The 25,211-nt window shown below is 35.2% G+C and overlaps 1 protein-coding gene across 4 annotated transcripts; it reads left to right on the top strand.

The window, feature by feature from the left end:
• The first annotated feature begins 76 nt into the window (after positions 1 to 76).
• CEP44 (centrosomal protein 44) lies at positions 77 to 24,308 on the top strand. Of its 4 annotated transcripts, XM_055299930.1 has the most exons (12): positions 77 to 516; positions 2,114 to 2,222; positions 8,298 to 8,434; positions 10,987 to 11,134; positions 12,416 to 12,562; positions 12,903 to 13,022; positions 13,922 to 14,092; positions 15,061 to 15,267; positions 16,100 to 16,175; positions 22,127 to 22,248; positions 22,505 to 22,542; positions 23,316 to 24,307. In XM_055299930.1, the coding sequence occupies exons 3-12, from the start codon at positions 8,346 to 8,348 to the stop codon at positions 23,356 to 23,358; spliced, it is 1,161 nt and encodes a 386-aa protein (XP_055155905.1). In that variant the 5' UTR covers positions 77 to 516; positions 2,114 to 2,222; positions 8,298 to 8,345; the 3' UTR covers positions 23,359 to 24,307. The 4 variants fall into 4 exon arrangements, with proteins under 4 accessions (XP_055155905.1, XP_055155904.1, XP_055155907.1 ...); XM_055299929.1 differs by lacking the exon at positions 2,114 to 2,222 and having other exon boundaries at positions 23,316 to 24,306; XM_055299931.1 differs by lacking the exons at positions 77 to 516; positions 2,114 to 2,222 and adding an exon at positions 2,284 to 2,430.
• The last annotated feature ends 903 nt before the right edge of the window (positions 24,309 to 25,211 follow it).

Below are 25,211 nucleotides of genomic sequence, written 5' to 3'. Positions count from 1 at the left end.
TTTGTTCCCGGTATTTACGATTCGCTATAGGTCCCCCGTTTCTCACTTCGTCCCCCGAGCTACTCTAAGCACTAACATTAGGCAGACTTTTAATGTGCAACTTGGGATCGGGCTGGCCATCGAAAAGCGCCTCGGCAGAGCCAGCGTCCTCAGGGGTCTGGACAAACGTGGTGTGGAATCTGCAGCGAGGAATCGTGAAGCACCGAGCAGCCGGCAGCTTTGAAGGTTTTGCCGCGGCGCGCGGCGGGCTTCCTTCCACCCGCTGTTGAGATACAAACGGTCGACGCGAGCCTCGGGCCGCCGCCGCTCCTCGCTGCCGTAGCCGGGCTCGGGTGGCTCGCTCCGGTCGCCTATGCTGTCTCCCCCTGTCCCTGCTGAGCGGGGCGGGAGGCCTTCGGGGCCCTCCTCCGTGCTCGGCGGCTGCCGGGGAGGCTGGCGACCGCGCGCCCCGGGTTATGCAGGGGAAGCCTCTCTCTGCTGCCCTTTCCGAAACGGCGGGCGGGAGCGAATGACCAGGTGTGCCTTTTCGTCCTTTTAAATGGAACGGAGGGAGGGAGGGGAGTCGTGGAAGTGCCCCGCCTGTACACTCGGCCGGTGTGGCCTTCCTTAGGATAAAGAGCCAAGTAGGGGGGCTCGTGGCAGCCAGCTCAGTTTAGGGTTAGGGTGGGCCAGTTACAGGCTGATTCCTTCCGTTGGAAGCTCTGAGCTCAGGAAAGACCAGCCTCCTCTGAAATGCGGACTGGAAGGAAGAGGTGAAAAGTCGAGAGTTTCCCTTGCTTGCGTTTCCCCGGGTTTTCTGTATTTCTCCATCTTCTAGACAATTTAGGTTTTTTTATTTTTATTATTTATTTATTTATTTATTTATCTATCTATCTATCTATCTATCTATCTTATTTATTTATTTTTTTACCTCTCTAAGGGGGGAAAAATCAGTCTTGGGCATTTTGATTCCGAAATTATGGGTACCCAAGGCTGTTGTCCTAAAGCGACCCACAAATATTTTATATTCGTGAGCGCTTTGTATGTGAGCCTGGCAAGCCTACTGAGCTCTATGCTCGACCCGCACCCTCTTTGTGTTTCTCCCAATATTCTCGGTGTTTTTCCTTTTCCAGACCTTTCTGCGTATCTCTTAGACCAGTGTTTCCCCCGAATATCTTTTGCGAAAATTTCGTAAGCTTGATTTTACCTCCTATCTATTTTTGATGACGAGTTTTTTGTTTGTGGTGTTTTTTGTTTGTTTGTTTGTTTTTTTTTTTTTTTTTTTGGATAAAATCTAGTATTGTAAGATATGTCACAAACTCTTAGCCATGGACCGTAAGCATTAAAGTCCGTGTACCTGCTTCATTCTGAACAAAAATCACTCTGAGTTCAGTGGCATTCCATGGGGAGGCATCATTTAGGAACTCTGACTGCAAGGAGACTGAGCTAGATTAAAAATCATAAACTGCTATTGTATTCCGTTTTCACGGCGTCTCCCCCAATAGTGTGTGTGTGTATATATATATATATATATATATATATATTAAAAGATTTATTTATTTATTTGTTTGTTTATTTATTTAATGATAGAGAGGCAGGCAGAGACACAGGAGGAGGGAGAAGCAGGCTCCATGCAGGGAGCCCGAGGCGGGACTCGATCCCGGGTCTCCAGGATCGCACCCTGAGCCAAAGGCAGGCGCTAAACCGCTGAACCACCCAGGGATCCCCGTGTCTTCCCCCAACAAAAGTAGTTAGGCAGATCTGACTTGTGGAGAGACCTCTCCGGAGGATGCTAGGAAGCAATACTGAGTACACCTTAATGGTTGGAATCTGTGCTACAAATAGTTCTTCTCTTCATTTCTTTTGATAAGGGTTATAAAGTGAAAACATTAATCAAGCTTAAAAAAGTTACAAGTTATTTTTCATTTCTGCAGGTACTGTGCTAATAATAAAATGCACGTAACTTGTAGATTGGCTTCCTTTAATACCTTAATTTTAGTATTTTTCAGTTTTGTAATATATTTAGCAAAGTCTTTCATGAAAATGTTGAACAGTAGCTGTCATTTTTTGTATGATACTCACTTTTATCCCTTTTTTTTTATCCTGTTTTATTACTTATCTCCTTCACCTGCAGATTCAACCTGTACTTGTATCTTACCCTTCTTCAAAATATTTGTTCTGCTGATATGGAAGAGGATGCGTTCCAAGGACATACTTTGTTGTCAGAAATTCCATTATCAGAGGTAGAAATCTGAGACATTGACATATGTTCCAGGACTTCAGAGGAAGGGAAGATACCACAAAGTATTAAACAAAATTACATGTATTAGAAGCATGGAATATACATTTGAAAGAATTAAAGGAAATCTGTGGAGAGATACACAATTTATATAAAAGTTATAGAATGCCTTAGATGGAAAAGGTACCCCTAGAAGAATCATATTAAGATAGGTAGGTCTGGAACGTAATACAATACTATATTGGCTAGTGGCAGTACCTAAGAATATATATATATTTTTTTTGCAGTTACAACCAGATTGGATGCCACTTCATCTCCCAGGGAAGTAAGGCTGGTCTTGGGAAGCCCTCTCTTACTGTTTCCCTATGTCCATCTATCACTAGTCATCCTAAAAGGTGTTAAATAAGCTCTATTTTCTTGGCCAGTATTTTGTATAATGTGATTTCAGAATCACTCCCTCTTTTTCTAGTTATCTTCCATTTGGCAGTACCTGAAATTCCTTCTGCCTAAAAAATGTAAATATTTAGAAGTAATTGATTAACTGAAAAATACTAAAATCCATGCATGTTTATAAATTATATTCAATAACCTGTTCTTTACCATATCCCTAAAGGAGAACAGTCTTGGAACAGGAAGATACTGTGTTCCTAAAAAGGGGGGAAAGCAGCATTGAGTGGCTAGGGGCTCAAAATAGAAAGCCTACTAAATTTAGGATTTTGCAAATTGCTGACCTTATTAATACAGAGAAAGTATGTAAGGAGATGTTTTATATCCTAGACAACTGCTGGAATGTTGACTGGGGGAAGATTATACTAACTCTACTTTACCTGATTTCTGAATTGTTCTGTTTTTAATGTCTATGACTTCATTTTAAAGGAGCTTCATTCCCAGAGGATTCGTTATTCAAAGTATTGTTATATATTTTCCTTCTATGAAGTGTCCATACATTTAAAAATAGATATTTTTAAGTGTGTTACTGAGCTTTGCCTTACTGCTTGATTAGACTTACAGTTTAGAAGGCTTTTAGCTTTTTCTAACAAAGATTCTTTTTTTAAAAATATTTTATTTATTTATTAATGAGATACACACAGAGAAAGTCAGAGACACAGACAGTTGGAGAAGCAGGCTCCATGCAGAGAGCCCGATGTGGGACTTGATCCCAGCACTCCGGGACCATACCCTGAACCAAAGGCAGACGCCCAACTGCTGAACCACCCAGGCGTCCCACTAACAAAGATTCTTTCTTATCATTTATTTGCCTATCAGTATTTATTATATGAACCTCTTTTGGGAATCATCTTCTTTGAGAATCAGATTGAAAACTCTACACATTGCAATGAGTCATTTAAAAATACAGTTCCATGGTATTTTCTTTGGTATTTACAAAAATGAACTTATTTAAAATCTCAAATATTTTTCCTGTCTTTTGGTGCACATGTACATACACATACTGTTTCATAGATGTATTCTCTAGAATCATATTGCTGTTTCATAGGCCCTGTATATGTCAGACTTAGTGGATATCACCCTAAAATTTTCCGTAAAGTAGTTGTACTAATTTACCCTTCCAGAGCATTGTGTGAGTTTCAGATTTTCTATAGATTCACATTTTGGATTTACTTTGGAATTTCCTAGTGATAAATAAGATTGAATGTCTTTTCACTATTTACTCTTTTAGAAAGTTCCTGTTCAGTTCTCTTTCCCATTTTCTATCGTCTTTCTTTTTCTTATTGCTTTGAAGGAGATTCTTTACATATTCTAGATATGAATCCTTTTGCTGGTTTAATACATCCACAACATACTTTTCTCTCAGTGGTTTATCTTTCCACTCTCTTGAAGATGTCTTTTGATGAAGAGTTGCTAATTTTAATGTGGTTCATTCATTAGGTAAAAAATCTTTCTCTACCTGAAGATCAAAGATACTCTCCTCTATGATCTCCAGCAAGCCTGGTTGTCTTGAATTTTATGTTTAGATCTTCAACAAACCTGGAATTAATTTGGTAAAAGATGTGAGGTACTATTCACATCAAGGGATCAAGATTTATTTACTCTATCTGGATATTAAATTGACACAGTACCATTTATTGAAAAAGACCATCCTTTCTCCAGGGCTACTCAGCATCAACTTTGTCATAAATCTAGTGTCAATATATGCATGGTCTTTTTGTGAACTCTTCTGTTCCATTGTTCTGTTTGTGCATAATTTCACTGATTCTAAATGTTACATTTATGTATGGGTCTTTTGTTTTTTTTTTGTTGTTGTTTTGTTTGTTTTTTTTTGAGGGAGAAGAGAATGCATTGAATTTATGGATCAATTTATTGAGTCTTCTAATCATTAAACAAGTTGTATACTTTTTCTATTTAGGGCTTCTTTAATAAATCTAAAAGTTTTAGGATTTTTGTTTTGAGATCTTATACATCTTTTCTAGATTTATTCACACACATGATACTTTTGAGGCTACTTGATTTATACAAGAAAATTTGTTTTAAAAATCGTATAATTACTTGATACAGAGAAATACAACTAGTTCTTATGTATTGGCCTTCTACCTAGCAACCTTGCTAAATTCACTTATTTCTTTTGGATTCTTGTAGACAATTATGTCATCTGTGAATAGGTACAATTTTATTTCTTCTTTTTTAGTCTTTATTACTTTTATTTCTTCTTCTTGCATTTTTGTACTCTATTACAATGTTTAAGAGAAATGAGAGGAAACAAGATTCATTCCTAGTCTCAGAAAGAAAGCTTCCATTATTTCACCATGAAGTATGACATTTGCAGTAGGGTTTTTTGTCTTGTTTTTGTTTTTGTAGATATTCTTTATCAAATGCAGACAGTTCCCTTCCATTTCTAATATCCTCTAAGAATTATATCACAAAGGAATGTTGAATTTTATGAAATGTATTAAAATGATTGCATTTTATCCTTTATATGTTAATGTATTGAATTATAGTGATTCAGTTTTTGTTTTGCTTATACTTTGGATTATAATCCAATAGTATTAATTTTGTCATTCAGATAGTTTCACCTTTGACTATTGGGAACTGTTTCCTGTGTCCTATTGACATAACCCCCATCACTTTGGGATTGGTTTGTTTTTTGTATGCTTTCTCATTTTCTGGAACTATGTGATACGTCAGGCTCATCTTGTATATTTTCTCTGCCAGTCTTAGAATTTACCATTTCTCCAAGGAGTCGTGTCCTTTTATTGGAGAACAACATTACACGCTAAGATCTGAATACCAAGTGTGCTCTTTACTGCTGTGGTGTTGTTGCTTTTAATCACTTTCAGCTGGCAGAGAAAGGACATATGCATTTATAGACAGCTAGTATACCCATATCGAGAGGTACTTCAGTATATAATTATCTGTATCTATATTAAGCTGAACATGAAGTTCATTCTGGATGTGTCTAACTCTGATTAGACAGGCATGGCTCATCCTAGTCTGCTCTCCTTACTAATCTATAAACTACCACCCTAGCAGTAAGAAACCTGACTCCTACGATCTACTTACTTAATTGTTCAATTCCAGGGTGAATGCATAGAAGTATCGATCTACTTACTTAATTGTTCAATTCCAGGGTGAATGCATAGAGGTATCAATTAATTCATAAATACATGGGAAACAACTTTATAAACTAGGGTACAGTGTTTTTATATGCAAGTGATTTTGTCTTTAGCCTTACAGGCTCCACTCATTTCCGGTAGTTAACTTAGCACCTTTTCCACCCATCCACTTCTATGAGGTTGTTTCACACATTGGTAATATAGATTCTCTTGTCACAGTCTGCATTCTGTCTTGGGGTTTACCAACTTATAAATGTTTTTTTAAAGGTTACAAACATCAGGGTTCTCTTTGTGCTATACAGTTTTATAGGTTTTGACAAACACATACTGTCATATGTCTACCATCACAGTATCATACAGAATACTTTCACTACCCTAAAAATTTCTCCTACATTATTCAACCCTCTCTTCTCCTTCCCTCTGAGCCCTTGTGTAACCACCTTTCATCTCTCTTGTTTTTACTGTCACTATAGTTTTGCCTTTTCCAGAATGTCATATAATTAAAATCATACAGTATGTAGCCTTTTCAGACTGATTTCTTTCACTTAGGAAGATGCGGTAAGATCCATCAGTGTCTTTTTGTCACTGCTCATGTCCTTATTGCTGACTAAATATGCTGTTGTGTGAAGATACCACATTTTTTTTTTCATCCATTCACCTATTGAAGGACATTTGGGTGGCTTTCACATTTTGGTGATTATGAATAGATCTGCTATAAACATTCAAATGCAGGATGTAACATGTACATACTTTTTCAGTTCGATTTGGCTAATACCTTATTAGCATGATTGCTAATTTTAAGACTGTTTAGCTTTGTATCTGCTAAACTATCCTCCAAAACAACTATACCATTTATATTTCTTCCAGGAATAGATAAGAATTCCTTTTGTTCCATATTCTCATATTAGCATTTGGTATCATCAATTTTTTGGATTCTAGCCATTATAATAGGTGTGTAGCAGTGTCTCTTAATTTGCAGTTACTTAATGATATGTAATACTGAGCATCTTATATGCTTGTCATCTGTATGTCTTCTTTGGTGTGATGAATATTCAGATATTTTGCCTATTTTTTAATTGGCTGGGGTTTTTCTTCTTATTCTTATAAGAGTTCTTTGTATATTTTGGAAACAAGTATTTTATTTACTATGTGTTTTGGAAATATTCTCTGCCAGTCTGTAAACTATCTTTTCATTCTCTTAACAATGCCTTTGTAGAAAAGAAATTTTAAATTTTAATGATGTACAACTCACCATTTTTTAAAAAGTTATTGATTGTGCTCTGATATTATCTAAAATCTCATTGCTAAACCTGGGGAAGCAGAGAGGTAGTTGCCTAGCTGAACAAAGTATGTGGGAGGGGGTAAGGGAGGGAGGAAAAGTAAAAATCTAGGGTTTAGCAGCTCCTTTCTTTCATGGACTTTCAAATAATCATCCTTATTTCAACCCCCTTGGCCTTACCCCTTAGCCTTTCAAAAGCATTAGGGGCCTTCGTTTCTAAACCTATCTTGGCGCTGGTAGTTTCCTCCTAAATGGGCAGACAGGATTAGCCTGTCTCTGCTCTGCTAGGTTGGTTTTCACTTATTCATCTGCTTTCCATCTTCCAAGATTTTGTTGATACTTCTTCTATCATGTGGAATCCCCTCTAACTCATTTTGCCCTGGTGAGTATATGTGGTTTTTAATCATTTACTTTCATTTTAGTGATGTTTAAACAAAAGAGATAAAGATAACATATACTTTTTTTTTTCTTGACCAGGAGGCATTTAGCCATTTTATTTTATTTTTTTTATTTTATTTTATTTTTTATTTTTTTAATAATAAATTTATTTTTTATTGGTGTTCAATTTGCCAACATACAGAATAACACCCAGTGCTCAACCCGTCAAGTGCCCCCCTAAGTGCCCGTCACCCATTCACCCCCACCCCCCGCCCTCCTCCCCTTCCACCACCCCTAGTTCGTTTCCCAGAGTTAGGAGTCTTTATGTTCTGTCTCCCATCATATTTTACCAGCCAATTCCTAATTTTTTTTAACTCAATTTTTACTTTCTAAGCAAAACATCTTATGGATAACTATGAGTTCAAAGCCCTGGGAATAATGACTAAATCTGTAATAAATTCCTTTGTCTCCATTTTTTACTGATTTTATTATGTAACCTTTATAATCATCTAAAATAGTCACTGATGGAGATTATTTCAGGTTGATGTCTCTTCCCAAATGGTACTTTGTTCAAAATAAAGTACTTGGTAGAGTACCGTGAGACACTTTGTAAGAATATGAACATAAGGCAAACTTATTTTTTTGTAAGGAAAAAGAAGTATTTGGGGGAAAAAGCTTATCTTCTATTCGGGAATATACTGTATATAGACGATAGTACTGGACCAGTAGGAAAGATAATTTAGCGGAAAATACCTAGGATAAAATAAATATAGTAAGTCCCTATTAGAGATGTGAACAAAATAGAGAAGATTCAGAAATAGACTTAACCAGTGTTTTATGGATTTATTTTTAGGTGAAAAATTAGATTATTGAAAGCAGGAGTTGAATGTAATGTTGAATAATGGCAACAGGTGACTTAAAAAGAAGCTTACGGAACCTAGAACAAGTGCTTCGCATGCTAAATTATCCTCAAGAGGTGGATTGTGTAGGGTAAGCTATGTATCAAACTTACTTGTGTTCTTTTTGATAATGATTTGAGGTAAGATTTGACCTAAAGACAGGTTTTACTTGTGTCAGTTTAAAATTTTTCCTTGAAATGATGAAAATATTTTAGAAAGCAGAGGATTATAGGAGTTTTGTTTTTTTTTTCAAATATGGGTCAATGAAAAATTCTAACAGATTTAAAACACCTTTTAGAAGTAGAACCACAATATATATCCATATAAGGTATGGTTTCTGTACAATTTTTAAACTCATAAAAGTATGGTGGATCTAATTATATAATTTGCTATCCTCTCACATTCAGTTAGACGGTATTTTTAATTTCGAAAATTCTAGTTAATGGATTTCTTATGACAACTTACACCATGCACAAAGCTTGTTATTAAGCTAACTCATTTAATAGACCCCACTTGAACCTTTCAGTGTAGTTTTCACTTTCAAACTATGACTTACTTGCTTTTGTAGAATGTAGCAACATGCATTTCTTCTATATTCATGCTATTCTAATATGGTACTTTTGTCATCTCCTACCCCTTAATATTTCCTTTTTCTTCTTACCTGGGATTATCAATTAAAAGTATTCCCCACTAGAATATAAACTATAGACTGATACTTTGTTTTGTCCACTGCAGTATCCCCGCATCTAGATTTATGCCTGGCACGTGTTAGTAGCTAACTAGACACTTATTTATTCATTGAGTGAAATGTCAAGGGACAAGTCCATATTAGGTGTATGTTCTAGTAGTAGAGTAAAACTTGGTTAAAACAGTAAAAAAAGAGAATCCGGAAGTAATGTGCTTTACATATAAGAGTGGATGGACAGTAGGGAGAGATAACCCCAAGAGATAACTGCAGATGAAAGGATAGTGAGGACAGGGGGTGGAAACTGAAGTCTAATGGCTGATTCCAGGCCTTCTTTGTGAGAAGCAGAAGGTTCGCATAGCACATACCAATCCAATCCTGCTTCATTAAAACAAGGAAATCTCTCTTTTCTAGTCTTGCTGGGACTTAACCAGTCCAAATAGCCATGTTTTCTTCTTACTACTTGGAGCCTCATTTTAAGATACATTCTGGATGGAAATACTTGGAAAATATACTGATTGTTCTCATATCTTTTGAGCATGGCATTTGAGCTTTGATTTTCTGACGTAGGAGTATCATTAAGAACACTAATATTTAGACTATTTCACAACATAGTAACTCTTCTGGGTCTGTTGAAATAGATAATGCTACCTGCTGCTAATTCAGATTACTCCGCTCACCCACGTACACACTCCCCCCACACATATTTTGATTCCTTCTATTACTTATCCATTTTTAAACTTTTTCTCAGCATATGCTGTTTCTGTCTCTGTTCCAGTTTATAAGAGCTGTTTTATTACTATTTCTAATCAAAGCCCTTTAAAAACTAGATAACCAAGATTTTTGAATTAAAACAAGAAGTATTAAATGTAGACCAGGCTGTCTTTTAGTCCTTATGTGCAGAAAATGGACAGATTTTGCTGTTCAAAAGTATTGTTTTTATATGTTCTGTTTTGAACTAATAAACAAGGTTGTCAGATCAGTTTTCTCATTGGGTAGAATATTATTGTACCCATAAATGTAAAAGAAATAATGTGTTTTGTCCTGAAAAATAAAATTTTATCATTATACACTTGTTCTCTGCCTTTTTAAAAAATTTTGAGTAAGGATGGAGAAATTTACGTATGTCTTGTATTTTGTGGAAAATAAATGTTTTCTGTAAGTACATTTTTACTTTGGTTGAACATATAACTGGCTGATTGAACAAATACCTCCTTGCTTTGTTGTGAGAGAATCGGTGAAGATACTTCAATTGAGAAAACAAGGTTCATATGTGTAGACAAATAGAAAACAGTACAAGACCGAGCTGAGGCATTAGACACTGAATGCTCTGGGACTCAGTTCTTCGAAACATCAGTATGGATCAGAACGTTGAAGATGGCTTCCTGGAAGGCTTGAGATTTGCCAAATAATTCATAAGAGCAAATAACAGGCAGAAAAGAATGATAACCTTTTTAGACTGGAGAAATTAGCATAATCTATTACGGCACAGATATAAGTGGTAGATTGCAAACTGATCAACCCTGTTATAGCAGATGCCTTTTCCAGCACTGTTTTTCTCTCTGTAACATAGAATTCATAATATTTTACCTTTGCAGGTTTATTATAAAGAGCAAATGAAGTACTAAAACAAGTGTTTGCAAAACTATAATGTGTACTTGAGCACTATAAGGTGGTACATTTAATTAGAGAAAATGGACTGATTAAGTAAAGCTGAACTTTGCAAACTCAAATACTGTAGGGAATAGACTGTACTATTACTAGAGAGCTAAATTTTTAATAACTTATTTCATAGTAATTTGGCTATACTGAGAGTAGGGGATAGAATCTAAAGGGTTTTGTGTATCTCCTAATTATTTGGATTAATTTATAAATTATTGACACCATATTTTATATTTCTTAATCTAACTTTGTGAAATTATGCTCATTAAATATCTTTTCTTTTTTCTCCTGAACAGTTTGGTAAAGGGAGATACAGCAGCATCTTTGCCCATCATCAGCTATTCCCTTACCTCATATTCACCTTATATAGCAGAACTTTTAATGGAATCCAACATAGAGCTCATAGCGAAGAATGACTTGCGTTTTGTAGATACTGTCTATAAGGTATTTTTGAGTTTATGAATTATTTCAGGAGTCATTGGATGATTTAAGGGTTTTATAATAATCCCTTAAATATATGTGCAACCCATATTTTCAAATGCATTTCTCATTTGGATGCCTTAGAATCAAGATATAATTTAAGTTTCCTTTATGTTTTATAATCTAATAAGTGGCAGTTGGTAAACATTTGTCATTGGTTACCATTTGCTCTTTTTATATCAAATGTTAGTAAAATTTGGCATATTGGCAGAAGTTAGAAATGTGACTATTCAGTGAGGTTTGTGGTTTGTAGAATTATGATTAATTTAGTTATTTGTAAGAGGGAACTACAGCTTTGAGATTTTGTTTGTTGAGGTCTGGGACCATGTGTTTTGTTTTGTTTTGTTTTAAGATTTTATTTATTCATGACAGACAGAGAGAGATAGGCAGAGACATAGGCAGAGGGAGAAGCAGGCTGCAAGCAGAGAGCCCGATATGGGACTTGATCCCAGGACCCTGAGCCAAAGGTGGACGCTTAACCGCTTGAGCCACCCAGGCTTCCTGGGACCATGTCTTATATGTACTCTAGTATCTACCTTTCTACTGTATGTATACTGAACTTAATCTCATGATTAGAAAAATACCTTCAGATTACCATTAATTTTTACTCACTGGTTTTCTCACTGTTGTTAAAATAAAACGCATTTATCAAATCAATTTATTTTTTTAAGTAGTGAGTTGCATTTGAAAAAATGGGACCTATTATGTGCAGAGTCTATGTCTCATCTTCCCTATCTTTGCCTCTAACCCCAGCAAGCTTCTATGGAAACCTAAAAGGCACTTCTAAAAAATCCTAGGGTTCTGTAATGTAGGCTTTGAAAATTGCTGATCTAGTTGATCTATTTCTCTCACTTTACAAATGAGACATTGAAACTCAGGCCTACTAATTTGTCTAAGAAGTCATGTGCTAGAAGAATTAAATTATTTTTCTGACATCTGGTATGGTATTTATTATCTAGTAAGTTAAGGAGGTTTTTAGTACCAATGAAGATACTTGAACTTTCTGATCATGGGCTATATTTTTTCATCTCCCTGGACAGCCATCTATTCTCTGCTACTTTCTAGCTACCTGTTTTCTCTGCGAATACCTCTCCTACCTGGTCATGACTCATACCACCCTAATAAATCTCTTTAGTACCCTTAGTCCAATGGCTTGATCCTCCCTTCTCCTCTCAGAGATGGTTTTACATTCCTGATCAGATGGCCATTTATCATTTTGGATTTTGATTTATTCCCTTTTTACAGCTTCTTCGTGATCAATTTAATTATAAACCAATCTTGACAAAAAAGCAGTTTCTCCAATGTGGATTTGCAGAATGGAAAATCCAAATTATTTGTGATATTTTGAATTGTGTGATGAAAAAGCACAAGGAATTAAGTAGTCTTGAGAAGGTAATTTTATTAATTCATTTTAACTTATTCCAAGTGGCCTAGTATTTTAATGTATAAAGTCAATCCCCTAGATAGCAAACTAACACAGAAGTACAATTATTGTAATGTTCACACCTGATGTTTCCTTTAAGTACTGGTCACTTGTTTTTAAGCGTTTGTGACTTTGAACTACTAGTCCTAAGCTAACAGTTCAAACATTTCCTCACTTCTTAGTTTTCAAAAGACCTGTCTCATCAGATACTTATTATTTGGCCATATTTCATATATGAAAATTTAAATATAATTTAAATATGTCAGCTTTTACATGAAATTAGTCTTAATACTTTTTTTTTTTTTAAAGATTCCATCACAACAAAGAAAGAAAATCAGTTCTGTTAAGTCAGAACCTTTAAGCACTGAGAAGACATCTACAGAATCTGTTGGCATGGACAGCACTGGCAGGTTTATAACTTCAGGAAAGGTAGGAAAATTGAAAGAAAATGTTTCAGTGTTAAGAATTATCTAATTATGGAACATTTCAAACATTTATAAAAGTACCCATTGCTGGGGTGCCTGGATGGCTCAGTTAAGTGTCTGCCTTCTGCTTGAGTCATGATCCCAAGGTCCTGTCATCAAGCCCCACATTGGACTCCCTGCTCAGTGAGGAGCCTACTTCTCCCTCGCCCTCTACCTGCTGCTCCCCTGCTTGTGTGCATGTGCTCTCTCTCTGTTAAATTAAAAAAAAAAAAAAAAAAAGAATATTCAAGTATCCTTTCTCACTATCAGCAGTTTATCAACCCCTCCTTAATTGTGTTTTATCAGTACTATAACCACTTTTCCAACATCTTTCCCCCAAATCTGAAACAATGAGTCAAATCTCAGACATCATTGAAATAGGTATTTCAATTTTTTTAGTACATAATTCTCTAAATATCACGACCACAATTTCATCATTACACAAAATAATATAAATGATATAAATAACATTTTAATCAATAGTGTTTGACATATACCTTAATATATTGTTTCAACTTTTGTAAATGTTGGGGCTCTTGGGTGGCTCAGTTGGTTAAGTGTCTGCCTTCAGCTCACGTCATGATCTCAGGGTCCTGGGATCAAGCCCTGAGTCGGGTTCTCTACTCATGGGAAGCCTGCTTCTCCCTCTCTTCCCTGCTCATGGTCTCGCTCTCTCGCTCTCTCGTTCTCTCTCCCCTCTTTCTCAAGTAAATCAACAAAATCTTTTTTAAAACATTTAAAAATAAACTTTTGTAATACTTAAAAGGAAGATGGATATTTCTTTTGCAAAATTACTACGTGTATGTTTAAAATAATTATATGAGAAAACTATTAATGCAGCTCTGATGTATTTTTTCTGTGCAGAAAAAAGCTGTGGTGATCCGTCACCTGTATAATGAAGATGGCCTTAACATTCCTGAAGATACAATAAGTACCGTAACAGATGTTAGAGAAGCTTTTGATGTATGTGACTTAAAGACTACTGAAACAAAGGTTCCTGAAGTAAAGTTCCTTGAAATCAAGTCTGAACAACAAGTAAGAATTTTGGACTTCTTTAGCTGATGCCAGTATTTACTTTGATGGACATAATTACTTAAGCATCTAAGCTTTGGAATGTCTCTAAGCTTTCAAATTATTAACCGTGACACAACACCTTTGTTACCATTATTTAAGAATAAATAAGTCTACTGTATATGATTCCACAGATATTATTTCCTGCTTATGTTTAGGGTACTGGGCCAGGTGTTATGGGTAAGGCAAAGATGAATAAGAGATAGTACTTTTTGCTTCAGGGAATTTATAGTCTGGCAAGAGATAGAGATGGTACTACTCTGTACCATGTGGGTTCTCTACTATCTATCTCCTTCATTTTCCTTTTTGGGCCCTTGAGTCCTTTTCTCTCACTTTCTGAATACCTTTCCTGTTATTTCATTGCCACAGACCCTATTATATAGCATCTAATCCATACTGCTCCTGCTAAACTTTTCTGTCTTTCTTCTGTATCTGGTAACTTCTGTATATCACAGTATACAAGTTGTCCTTTATAAAATCTACCACGTGGTCATTAAACTTACTTCCCATATATAGCAAACTGAACAGTCTCAATGCACTATCATTTTTTGGCCACTCCCTCTTAGCTTTGTGCTAAAGGCTATTACAAAAGCTAGTTAGTGACAGTTTTATCATACCACCAGGTATTCTTCCAAGAGCTTTATGCAAATTAATTCTCACAGGAACCCCATTAAGTAGGTACTGGTTTCTTGGGGGTTTTTGTGGGGTTTTTTTTGTATATATAAGGAAATTGAGACATCAGGGTTATACACCTCAGATGAGGTAATTTCACTGCCCAAGCATCTTGCCTCTACAGATCACACTCAACTTTCACGCTATACTGCCTGCTGTAACTATTGAAACAACACAGTGCAGTGAAAATGGGGATATGTTGATTTTTAAAGGAATTTCAGTTTGTGTAATATGATTTTTAACCTTTCTATTCATTTTAGGATATTAGAATTAATCCTGAGATTACTGCACTACAGACAATGCTTACTGAATGCCAAGAAAAGCTTCAGAAACTGGCTTTGGTAGAGAGTAGATTAGAATCTTTGGAAGAAAAAATGAAAGGAAAAGTGATGGTAAATGAAAAAACCTGGACTAATCTTCTAAGTCGTGTCACTCTTCTTGAAACAGAAATGCTGCTGTCTAAAAAGGTATTTTCTTTACTTAGTATTTATAGGATGTCTCAGCTATAATCAAGTTTTTTTTTTTTTTTTAATTTCTTTTTTTTTAAATTTTTATTTATTTATTTATGATAGTCACAGAGAGAAAGAGGCAGAGACACAGGCAGAGGGAGAAGCAGGCTCCATGCATCGGGAGCCCGATGTGGGATTCGATCCCGGGTCTCCAGGATCGCGCCCTGGGCCAAAGGCAGGCGCCAAACCTCTGCGCCACCCAGGGATCCCTATAATCAAGTTTTTATTCATTGTTAAGTGTACATTTTAGAAAAGTTAATTAAGAGACTATTAAGATAGTGGGAAAATGTTTAGTTGAAATGAGGTCCTATTTAGATATAACCCATTTTGTTGTTGCTGTTACAGTTAGTGTTTTTCTTTTTTATCAAATACAATAATCTGGAAAACTGTAGGTTCAGCTTTTAGAGCTTTTAATCCTCGAAGCATTTAAAATAAGGTAGGATTGTTTGACTTTTATGAGAAGCTTAAAATTATATTTCTTTAGGACAAATGGCCTCTTTTACAGGGAAAAGATAGAAAAATGGACAGGAAAAATTAAATTATGACTTCCTTTTTCACTCATTTACTTTGAACAAATTTCATAGAAACAGTTAACTAAATTTGCCACAGCCTTGTCAAATCTAAGAAGTCTTTTTGTTTGTTTTTTTTTTTTTACTTAGGATTTCCATTTCGGGTTCAGTTAAAAATGTTTAAACATTCATCATATCGCCTTTATATTTTATGCTTAGCAGAATATAAAAGGAGAACATTTTTCTTTTCCTTTTATTCTAAATAAAATCTGTTATTTCAGAATAATGAATATATAGACTTCAGTGAACTGAATGAAGACTACGAATCTAGTAATGACATAGATATTCTGAATCCTGGTAAGTTCTAATGTAATGGCAATGGTATTGGTGGTACAGTAAGGAGTTTTCATGAGGATGATTTATATTGATATTTGATAATATTCCCAAGCCTTATTTTTTAGAAATTGCAGAACTCCTGGAACAAAGACAGTATTGAATTTACAGACTGCTGAAGTCAAGGATTGCTAAAAAAGCCAGCTTACCTATCTTACATGGCATAGTGGTTTGGGCAGTAAATTTATTAGACTACACATTTCTGATTTGATAAAATGTTTCCTCTTTGCATTTATCATTCATTCATTTATTTAGCAAATTCCGAAGCTCAACTCTGAGATCCTTGATATCAAGATCTTTACCTTATGTGCTGTCTAGCAGACAGAAATTAGGTCTGTACTTCTATCTCCAATATCTGAATATAGAGCTCAATTTTTTTTATATAGTGAAAGAATATTGAATCCCTGCCATTTGCAAAACTTTGCCTTTTCCAACTTTGCTTTTGCATGTTCATGCTTATAATTTTACTAACATGATTACATAGCATACCTTTAAGCCATTTAGTTAACACATATACAAGTTTAAACCACTGTGCTGTGACTTTGATGAGTAGTACACAGGCCACCATCTGAAATGGGTTAGATTATAAATTCAGAAACTTTATAATCTGACCATGACCAATTAGAAGTTTATATATAAATCCTTACATTTATACCTTATATGTACATGCTACATGGAAGCAGAGTTTGATCTCACTTGGAAGAGCAATAATTCAATCTGATTTTAGGATTATGTTAAGTTAGGAATGGTTTTTGTGACTTTTATCAGAAATAGTGTTTCTATGGGGAGCTGTAAGGTGACTCGGTGTCTTGGTAAAAATCAGTGAGAAGAGGCTTTTTTTTTTTTTAATAAATTAATTTTTATTGGTGTTCAATTTACCAACATACAGAATAACACCCAGTGCTCATCCCGTCAAGTGTCCCCCTCAGTGCCCGTCACCCATTCACCCCCACCCCCCGCCCTCCTCCCCTTCCACCACCCCTAGTTCGTTTCCCAGAGTTAGGAGTCTTTATGTTCTGTCTCCCTTTCTGATATTTCCCACACATTTCTTCTCCCTTCCCTTATATTCCCTTTCACTATTATTCATATTCCCCAAATGAATGAGAACATACACTGTTTGTCCTTCTCCGATTGACTTACTTCACTCAGCATAATACCCTCCAGTTCCATCCACGTTGAAGCAAATGGTGGGTATTTGTCATTTCTAATGGCTGAGTAATATTCTATTGTATACATAGACCACATCTTCTTTATCCATTCATCTTTTGATGGACACCGAGGCTCCTTCCACAGTTTGGCTACTATGGACATTGCTGCTAGAAACATCGGGGTGCAGGTGTCCCGGCGTTTCATTGCATCTGAATCTTTGGTGTAAATCCCTAACAGTGCAATTGCTGGGTCATAGGGCAGGTCTATTTTTAACTCTTTGAGGAACCTCCACACAGTTTTCCAGAGTGGCTGCACCAGTTCACATTCCCACCAACAGTGTAAGAGGGTTCCCTTTTCTCCGCATCCTCTCCAACATTTGTTGTTTCCTGCCTTGTTAATTTTCCCCATTCTCACTGGTGTGAGGTGGTATCTCATTGTGGTTTTGATTTGTATTTCCCTGATGGCAAGTGATGCAGAGCATTTTCTCATGTGCATGTTGGCCATGTCTATGTCTTCCTCTGTGAGATTTCTCTTCATGTCTTTTGCCCATTTCATGATTGGATTGTTTGTTTCTTTGGTGTTGAGTTTAATAAGTTCTTTATAGATTTGGAAACTAGGCCTTTATCTGATATGTTATTTGCAAATATCTTCTCCCATTCTGTAGGTTGTCTTTTAGTTTTGTTGACTGTATCCTTTGCTGTGCAAAAGCTTCTTATCTTGATGAAGTCCCAATAGTTCATTTTTGCGCTTGTTTCTTTTGCTTTCGTGGATGTATCTTGCAAGAAGTTACTGTGGCCAAGTTCAAAAAGGGTGTTGCCTGTGTTCTCCTCTAGGATTTTGATGGAATCTTGTCTCACATTTAGATCTTTCATCCATTTTGAGTTTATCTTTGTGTATGGTGCAAGAGAGTGGTCTAGTTTCATTCTTCTGCATGTGGATGTCCAATTTTCCCAGCACCATTTATTGAAGAGACTGTCTTTCTTCCAGTGGATAGTCTTTCCTCCTTTATCGAATATTAGTTGACCATAAAGTTCAGGGTCCACTTCTGGGTTCTCTATTCTGTTCCATTGATCTATGTGTCTGTTTTTGTGCCAATACCACACTGTCTTGATGACCACAGCTTTGTAGTACAACCTGAAATGTGGCATTGTGATGCCCCCAGATATGGTTTTCTTTTTTAAAATTCCCCTGGCTATTCGGGGTCGGTCTTTTCTGATTCCACACAAATCTTAAAATAATTTGTCTAACTCTCTGAAGAAAGTCCATGGTATTTTGATAGGGATTGCATTAAACGTGTAAATTGCCCTGGGTAACACTGACATTTTCACAATATTAATTCTGCCAATCCATGAGCATGGAATATTTTCCCATCTCTTTGTGTCTTCCTCAATTTCTTTCAGAAGTGTTCTATAGTTTTTAGGGTATAGATCCTTTACATCTTTGGTTAGGTTTATTCCTAGGTATCTTATACTTTTGGGTGCAATTGTAAATGGGATTGACTCCTTAATTTCTCTCTCTTCAGTCTCATTGTTAGTGTAGAAATGCCATTGATTTCTGGGCGAGAAGAGGCTTTTTTATTATAAGGATTGGGTTTATGCTGAGTGATTTTGGTGACAGTTTAAAGAAGTGAGGGTTGTTCCAGTTTGAGTGCTATCAGGAAGCAGGAACTGTTTGATTAATAATAATGAAAAAGCTGAAATTTTCAGTGGGAAAGAAGCATTCATGTTATTTGGGAGACAATATACTTAGTCATTTGTGTGTTACTGCTTACATGGTGTCCTTGTTTATAATCATACATGACAGAGTAGTCTTTTTTATTTCATCAAGGTAATGAAGTGACCGTATGTGATGTTGATTTTCTATGAAATTATATTCAGTAGAGGATACAGTGAGGATACTCAGGCTCTTTCTGTTTTTGCTTTGATATTTTTGTGGCTTTTTCCTCCCAAGAAAAGTATCAATCAAGTTATGGTATCACAAAATCGTTGTTCCAGTTAATAAACGAGAAGGAAGGGTACATGTGGGCATATAAAGGAAATTGAAGCAGAAGAGTGGAAAGACAAAAACATGGAGTTATGGGAGTCATAAAGATTTTAGCAAAGCTGATAGGATCGGATTTGTTTTATTAGTCATCTTAAAGCAGAATAGTGATTCATTATAGGAATGTAACACAGGGACAGTAATTTGTAGAGTCAGTGATTTTATTTCAGAATAGTGAGAGTGTCTACTAAGGCTATAATAGTGAGGATAAGGAGGAAGAGTTTTTTTTAGCTGTTAGGCCTTGATTACTGACAGAAGTGGTAAAGGAGAGGGAAAAAGTCAACACTGACCACTTGTGTTTGACTTGTGTGACTGGATACATAGTCATTACTCTTTAATAAAAGAGAAAATTAAGGAGAAAGTTTGGGAAAAAATAGTTTACTTTTGAAAATCTCAAATTATGTATGAAATACTTAGGCAAAATATCTGGAAATCAGTTGGACATAAATTTTTCTTGATTGGGAAGTACTGGCTTACAGATTTCAGGTTTCCCTGCTATCGGAAAGAAGAGCATTACTGTGAAACCTTTCATAAGCCTAACTGATATAAAGCAAATAAGCAATTACCATTGATTCATAAAAAAACTGGGGGCATTCCCAGACCCAAAAAATAACTTTTCTGAGGCTTTTCTGATACCTAAGGACATATCTTGCTAACAGATGCATAATTAAATTGTGATAAAGCACAGTTGCTTACAGAAACAGTTCAAAGCTGTGGCGCCCTGGTGCTCAGATGCTGAGTATAACTGCCAGGGAAGGAGTTTGGCAGGGCTACTCTCACTACTCAGGGTGTGTGATGCCTCTTTAATGACTTGCTACAAAACAAGCGCTGAACGCTATTTTCATTTTTCATCTTTATTCATAAAAGTCAACATCCTCCTTGATTTCTTTTGGTTAGTAAAAACAGATGCTAATGTGGCTCTTTTGTAAAAGACAAGTGGCATAATGTGAACTTTCAAAAAGTGGGAGATACCTGTACAGTTAAATGGCAAAGGACCTAACTAGTTCTCTTAATGCAGTAAGGTCATAATTCTCCAAAGTTGGCAGTGAAAGATTGAGGGCCATGCGGAGAGAGTTGGCTAGGAAATCTTGAGCTTAGAGATCCCCTGTCTTCACAGAGATCTGTTAGTGGTGACTCTGAAGTTCCAAAACAATGGCCTTAGCACACTCTCATAGCACAGCTAAGAAGCCATTATGTTTAAATGAGGAAGATGATACCAATAGCTCAGGAAAGCAATAGGAAAAATTGTCACAGAAAGTAATACACACTTAACTGATCTGGCTATTAAATATGGCCTGTGTTTAGTACATGCCTCATTCTGTAATCTCTGGAATGCCCTGTGTGGCTCTTCGAATTGCCACTCTAGCCTGCCTAATACCAGCATTTTCCCATCATGAAGTACACCCTTGAGGCTAGATAGATCCCTCCAATCTAGGCCCCAGAAGGCAGAATCTAGAGAGCCATTCCATTCACCTTTCATTCTGTCTTCCCACTCTTTATTTCCTGTCCTAGGACTCCCCCGCACCCCCCCCCCCGCAATTTTTGAACAGCATAATTCAATACTTTCGAAGGACACTTCTATTCATAGAAAATAACTCAAGATTGGGGAATGGTAGATATAGTTCCTTCTTAGTTTCAAGTTATTCCTTGAAATCATCTACTGCCAACAGCTCCTGCTAAAAGACCTGGGTTGAGCTAACCCTAACCTAACCTAATTGTACAACCCTAACCTTCAGGGTTGTACAATGTGATTTTGATTGAACTGGATCAAAAGTAGACACCTAATCCAGGGAATACCAAACCAAAAGGTGTTGAGCCAGATCATTTTCTCTCCCTTGGGAATTTGGTATTAGGATACTAAGTTAGTCAAATGATGTTGAGCCTGGGCTGAGCTGGCCATTTTGTTCAGACTCATGCTGATAAGTAAGCAGAGGAATGGAGTAAATAGGTAAGAAAAGTAGACAAAAGAGACTGGCTCCATGTGAGATGAAAGTAAGTCTTTCTAGTTTTTTCAGTCCTCAGGTAGTAATACTATTTCCCTAATTGAGGTTGTCTATGTAGGTTTACAATAAAACAGTCCTCATGTAAACCAGTTTAAATGGGGTAATTTTCTTTTTTTTTTTGGCCTCGATTTTGAAGCTACCTGTATCTTGGCTATTAAACATAGGGCTTATGGAATTGATTTAATAGCAGCTTGTCTTATCTGTGATGTTTTATAATTGATTTAGTTGTAAAGATTTACCATCATTTTGTTGAATAAATGGTATCATACTGGAAGTAGAAAGTTGTTCAGTTCTTTAGAAAAAAAATCTGTAAACCCTGAATTTTAAGCATTTTTTTTTCCATACAGTTTAACTTAGGATAGAATATTTCTTAATTTTTAAAAAGTATAGTCAGTGTTACTTAACTAACCAAGTGGTGGTATAGTTACCACCACTTTAAGAAAATATACCCGAGTCACTTAAAAATTGTGAACTTGCCTATTTATTCAATTGATTTGCTATGATAAACATAATAGTACCTTTTGTAACTTTTGCTGGCCTATTTTTAACATCTAGATCTCTATGTCTAGGTTGTTATCTTAAAAGAATAGTAAAAATATATCTGGGTCTATACTATTAGCCACTTCATATTAAAATGTCTGTTTTTCTTCCATTTATACATAAAATATTTAGATGACTCCACTGTGAAAGGAAAAGATAACCTAAAAATTAATTTCCCCACAGACAGAAAAAGCAAAGAGAGGCAAACAAGTATTCCTCTTTCCTCTGGCTATAGTACTGTGTCATCAGATTCAACTCCCAGAACCTCAACTACTAGCTACTGTGGTTTGAAAGAGAATTCAGAGGTAAGAAAAACTGGCAACTGCTTAGATGATTTCCTTTCTAAGGTCAGGAGAACAAGCGAGCATTAGATTTAGTTGTATATGCCATTGGCAAAAAAAATAGTGCAACTGTAAATCTTAATCTCTCGTTAAAATTCTTTATGATAAGTAAATAGTACTTTATGCAATGTTTTAGAGTGGGTTTTATATGTTCGTGGTCCATCTTTGATGATGGTTTACTTTGAGAAATCGCCTAAATTTGTTGCTTTTTAAATTAAAGGAAACAACAATCCAGAAAATGGAAAGGATGAAAAAAATGTAAGTAACAGAAAGGGGCAACAGAAATTCATTTCTCTATAGGGAATTGTATTGGATTACAGTATATATAGAAAGTGCATATGTGTTTCAAACCTTAAAGGTCTCTCAATCAGGTGTGGAATTTCCTTCAGGACTCCAGTGGATAATAAATCCACCTACAGTTATGTGTTTGTGAGATGAGTCACTGTTTTGGTTTCCAACAAGTGATGTAAAACATTGTTAATGGAATTAATTGTGGGATTAAACAGTGCAGATATTTTTGGTTGAAAGTTAATCAAGAGTATTATCTACTTTTGATAACTGATTTAGCGAAATATTAAATAATATTTGTAGGTGGAGAGTTTGGAAACATTTTAAGTATTGTTAAAGTATTGCCAGCCTTTCAGACAGTATTGGTAAAGTAATACTAAAAATGATACTTGTATCTTGTACAGATGTGAATCTATAAATGGTTATTAAAGAACACTTAAAGGAAATATGAAATGAACTTGTATTAGATTATGCACCCCACTACTTTAACTGTATTGCTTTGAAAATTAATAAGCACTAAAATAACTTATGCTTTAAAAACTAAAGACTCATAATTGACTTTGGTTGCTGTTTCTTCTTTCTGACCATAGTATATCCTTAATTTATTATGTATCCATAAATAAGAAAAATACTGAGATTTATTTTAGGTTCAAAAGCATAATTTCAGCCACTTAAATCCTATGCCTTATTACGATTTTTTTTTTTTTTTTTTTGCTTAATGTTATTTACTTCTTATATTTCAGGTTTGAAGAAACTGCAGAGTTACTGAAATGTCCAAATCATTAATTATAGAATTTTCTACAGGAACTTCTCTAGGACTTTGGCTACTGTACATGTTGTATATTTTAAGAATTCTCTATAAATTTTAAATATGCTGCAATATTTTTATGAAGAATTTGAATTCCATTTGGCATATGAGTTTTTTCCAGTATTGAATAAATACTTATTTTTATGCTATGATTACACTTCTTTACTCTATTTTACTTTTCTAAGGAAAACCTATGTGCCAATATATTTCTTTTACAGAGTGAAGTCATTACAGCACTGTATTTTTGTGTTGACATTTGTTGGCAGTGTGCTAAGTAATATGTTTTTTAAAGTACAGGCTTGTGGACTATGGTTTACATCCTGTTGGAAACATTCCAATTGGGACTTGTGTATTGTACCCATGAGGCTCTCATGCATACCATCTTGCCGTCTGTACTGACTAATATGTTGTAATGAAAAGTTAAAAATGCTCATTGAAAATTAAATAAAAATGCGATTTTATGTTTAACCAAAAAGCAGTAATACATTTTCAGTTAACAGTGAAAGAGTGAAGGTATGATTCTCTTTTTGTATTTGGAAACTGGTCAGAAAGTTCATCATGAAAAATGTGTTGAGTATTTTAGTGCTCTATTCCATAACACATTTTAAGACCAGCAGCACAGACACAGATGGTGGCCATCCAGTATTACAAGATACACAGTATGGTTTTTTGTTTTCTTTTAAGTGATGGGAAGTTCTATTTTTTTCTAGAGAGGAAAGGTCTTAGATGAACTTAAATCAAGAGAAAAATGAAATTCACTTTAAATTACCAGATGCATTACTAGACAAATGATCTTTTTTTTAACTTTATACATAAAAAATGTAATAATAGCCCTGGTTAATCTTTAAGAAAATTGATTCCATTACTTGGAAGGAAAAAGGAATATTTTTTCTTTATTATTATTTAGATAATCTGATTGTATTTTATTTATTCTTTGTTTATATTCTATAAGTGTATTTTGATATTTGTCACATGAAACAGTTAAAATTCTGTGTAGAAATAACTAAAAACATTTTTTAGTATTCTGTTTGGTTATTAGACTTTAAAGCTTATGAGTTTTTAAAGTCAAAACTACAAGTTTAAATTTAGTACAATTTCAGTAAATATTTATAGAATTAATGAACCAAATCAGATTTTTTTAATTATAAAAAATTATAAAAATCAAGATATTACAGCTATTAATGGAAAAACTAGTAACTTTTAAAAATATCAGTACCAGCATGGAATTATAGCACCACCTTGTGGTTCATATGCCAATGTTTTACCTTTTATTAAAACAAGTGATTCCCAACCAAAATGATATTTTCTCTTTTGAAAAACTCAATTAAAAAAAAAAACACGTTTCCTGTGCAACACAGAAAAAATAAGTCTCCTTTTCTCTGTCTCTTTGTTCTGTCCCTCTTTTCTATATATAGCATACATACACAGTTGACCCTTGTACAGCACAGGTATGAATGGTGCAGAACTGCCCAGGTCTACTTTTAACATGGATTTTTTACAGTACAGTACTATACATGTATTTTTTTCTCCCTTATGATTTTCTTAGAACATTTCCTTTTCTCTAGTTTACTTTATTGTAATAATACAGTATGTAGTGTATATAACATTAACAAGATGCTGTTATATCATCTTTTATGTTTTTAGAAAGGATTCTGGTCAACAGTAGGCTACTAGTTAAGTTTTTGGGGAGTTCAAAGTTATTTGCAGGATTTGGCTTGGAGGGTAGACTTCCTGACACCTGTGTTCAGCGGTCAACTGTACATACAATTAGATGATTTGACATTTCTTTAGTCCTAATTTACATATAGTATGCAAAATATAAGTAGCTATT

The sequence above is a fragment of the Nyctereutes procyonoides genome, unplaced genomic scaffold (genome assembly GCF_905146905.1).
Source record: "Nyctereutes procyonoides isolate TBG_1078 unplaced genomic scaffold, NYPRO_anot_genome, whole genome shotgun sequence".
Lineage (NCBI taxonomy): Eukaryota > Metazoa > Chordata > Mammalia > Carnivora > Canidae > Nyctereutes > Nyctereutes procyonoides.
The sequence above is the reverse complement of the archived record's forward strand: the minus strand, read 5'-3'. Positions and strand labels throughout refer to the sequence as shown.

Bases quoted from the DNA above. Each gene is read 5' to 3' on its own strand.
- CEP44 (XM_055299930.1), top strand. From the start codon at position 8,346: ATGGCAACAGGTGACTTAAAAAGAAGCTTACGGAACCTAGAACAAGTG. The intron at 16,176-22,126 runs GTAAGTTCTAAT...ATTTCCCCACAG, and splicing joins CATAGATATTCTGAATCCTG to ACAGAAAAAGCAAAGAGAGG. The intron at 22,249-22,504 runs GTAAGAAAAACT...TTTAAATTAAAG, and splicing joins GTTTGAAAGAGAATTCAGAG to GAAACAACAATCCAGAAAAT.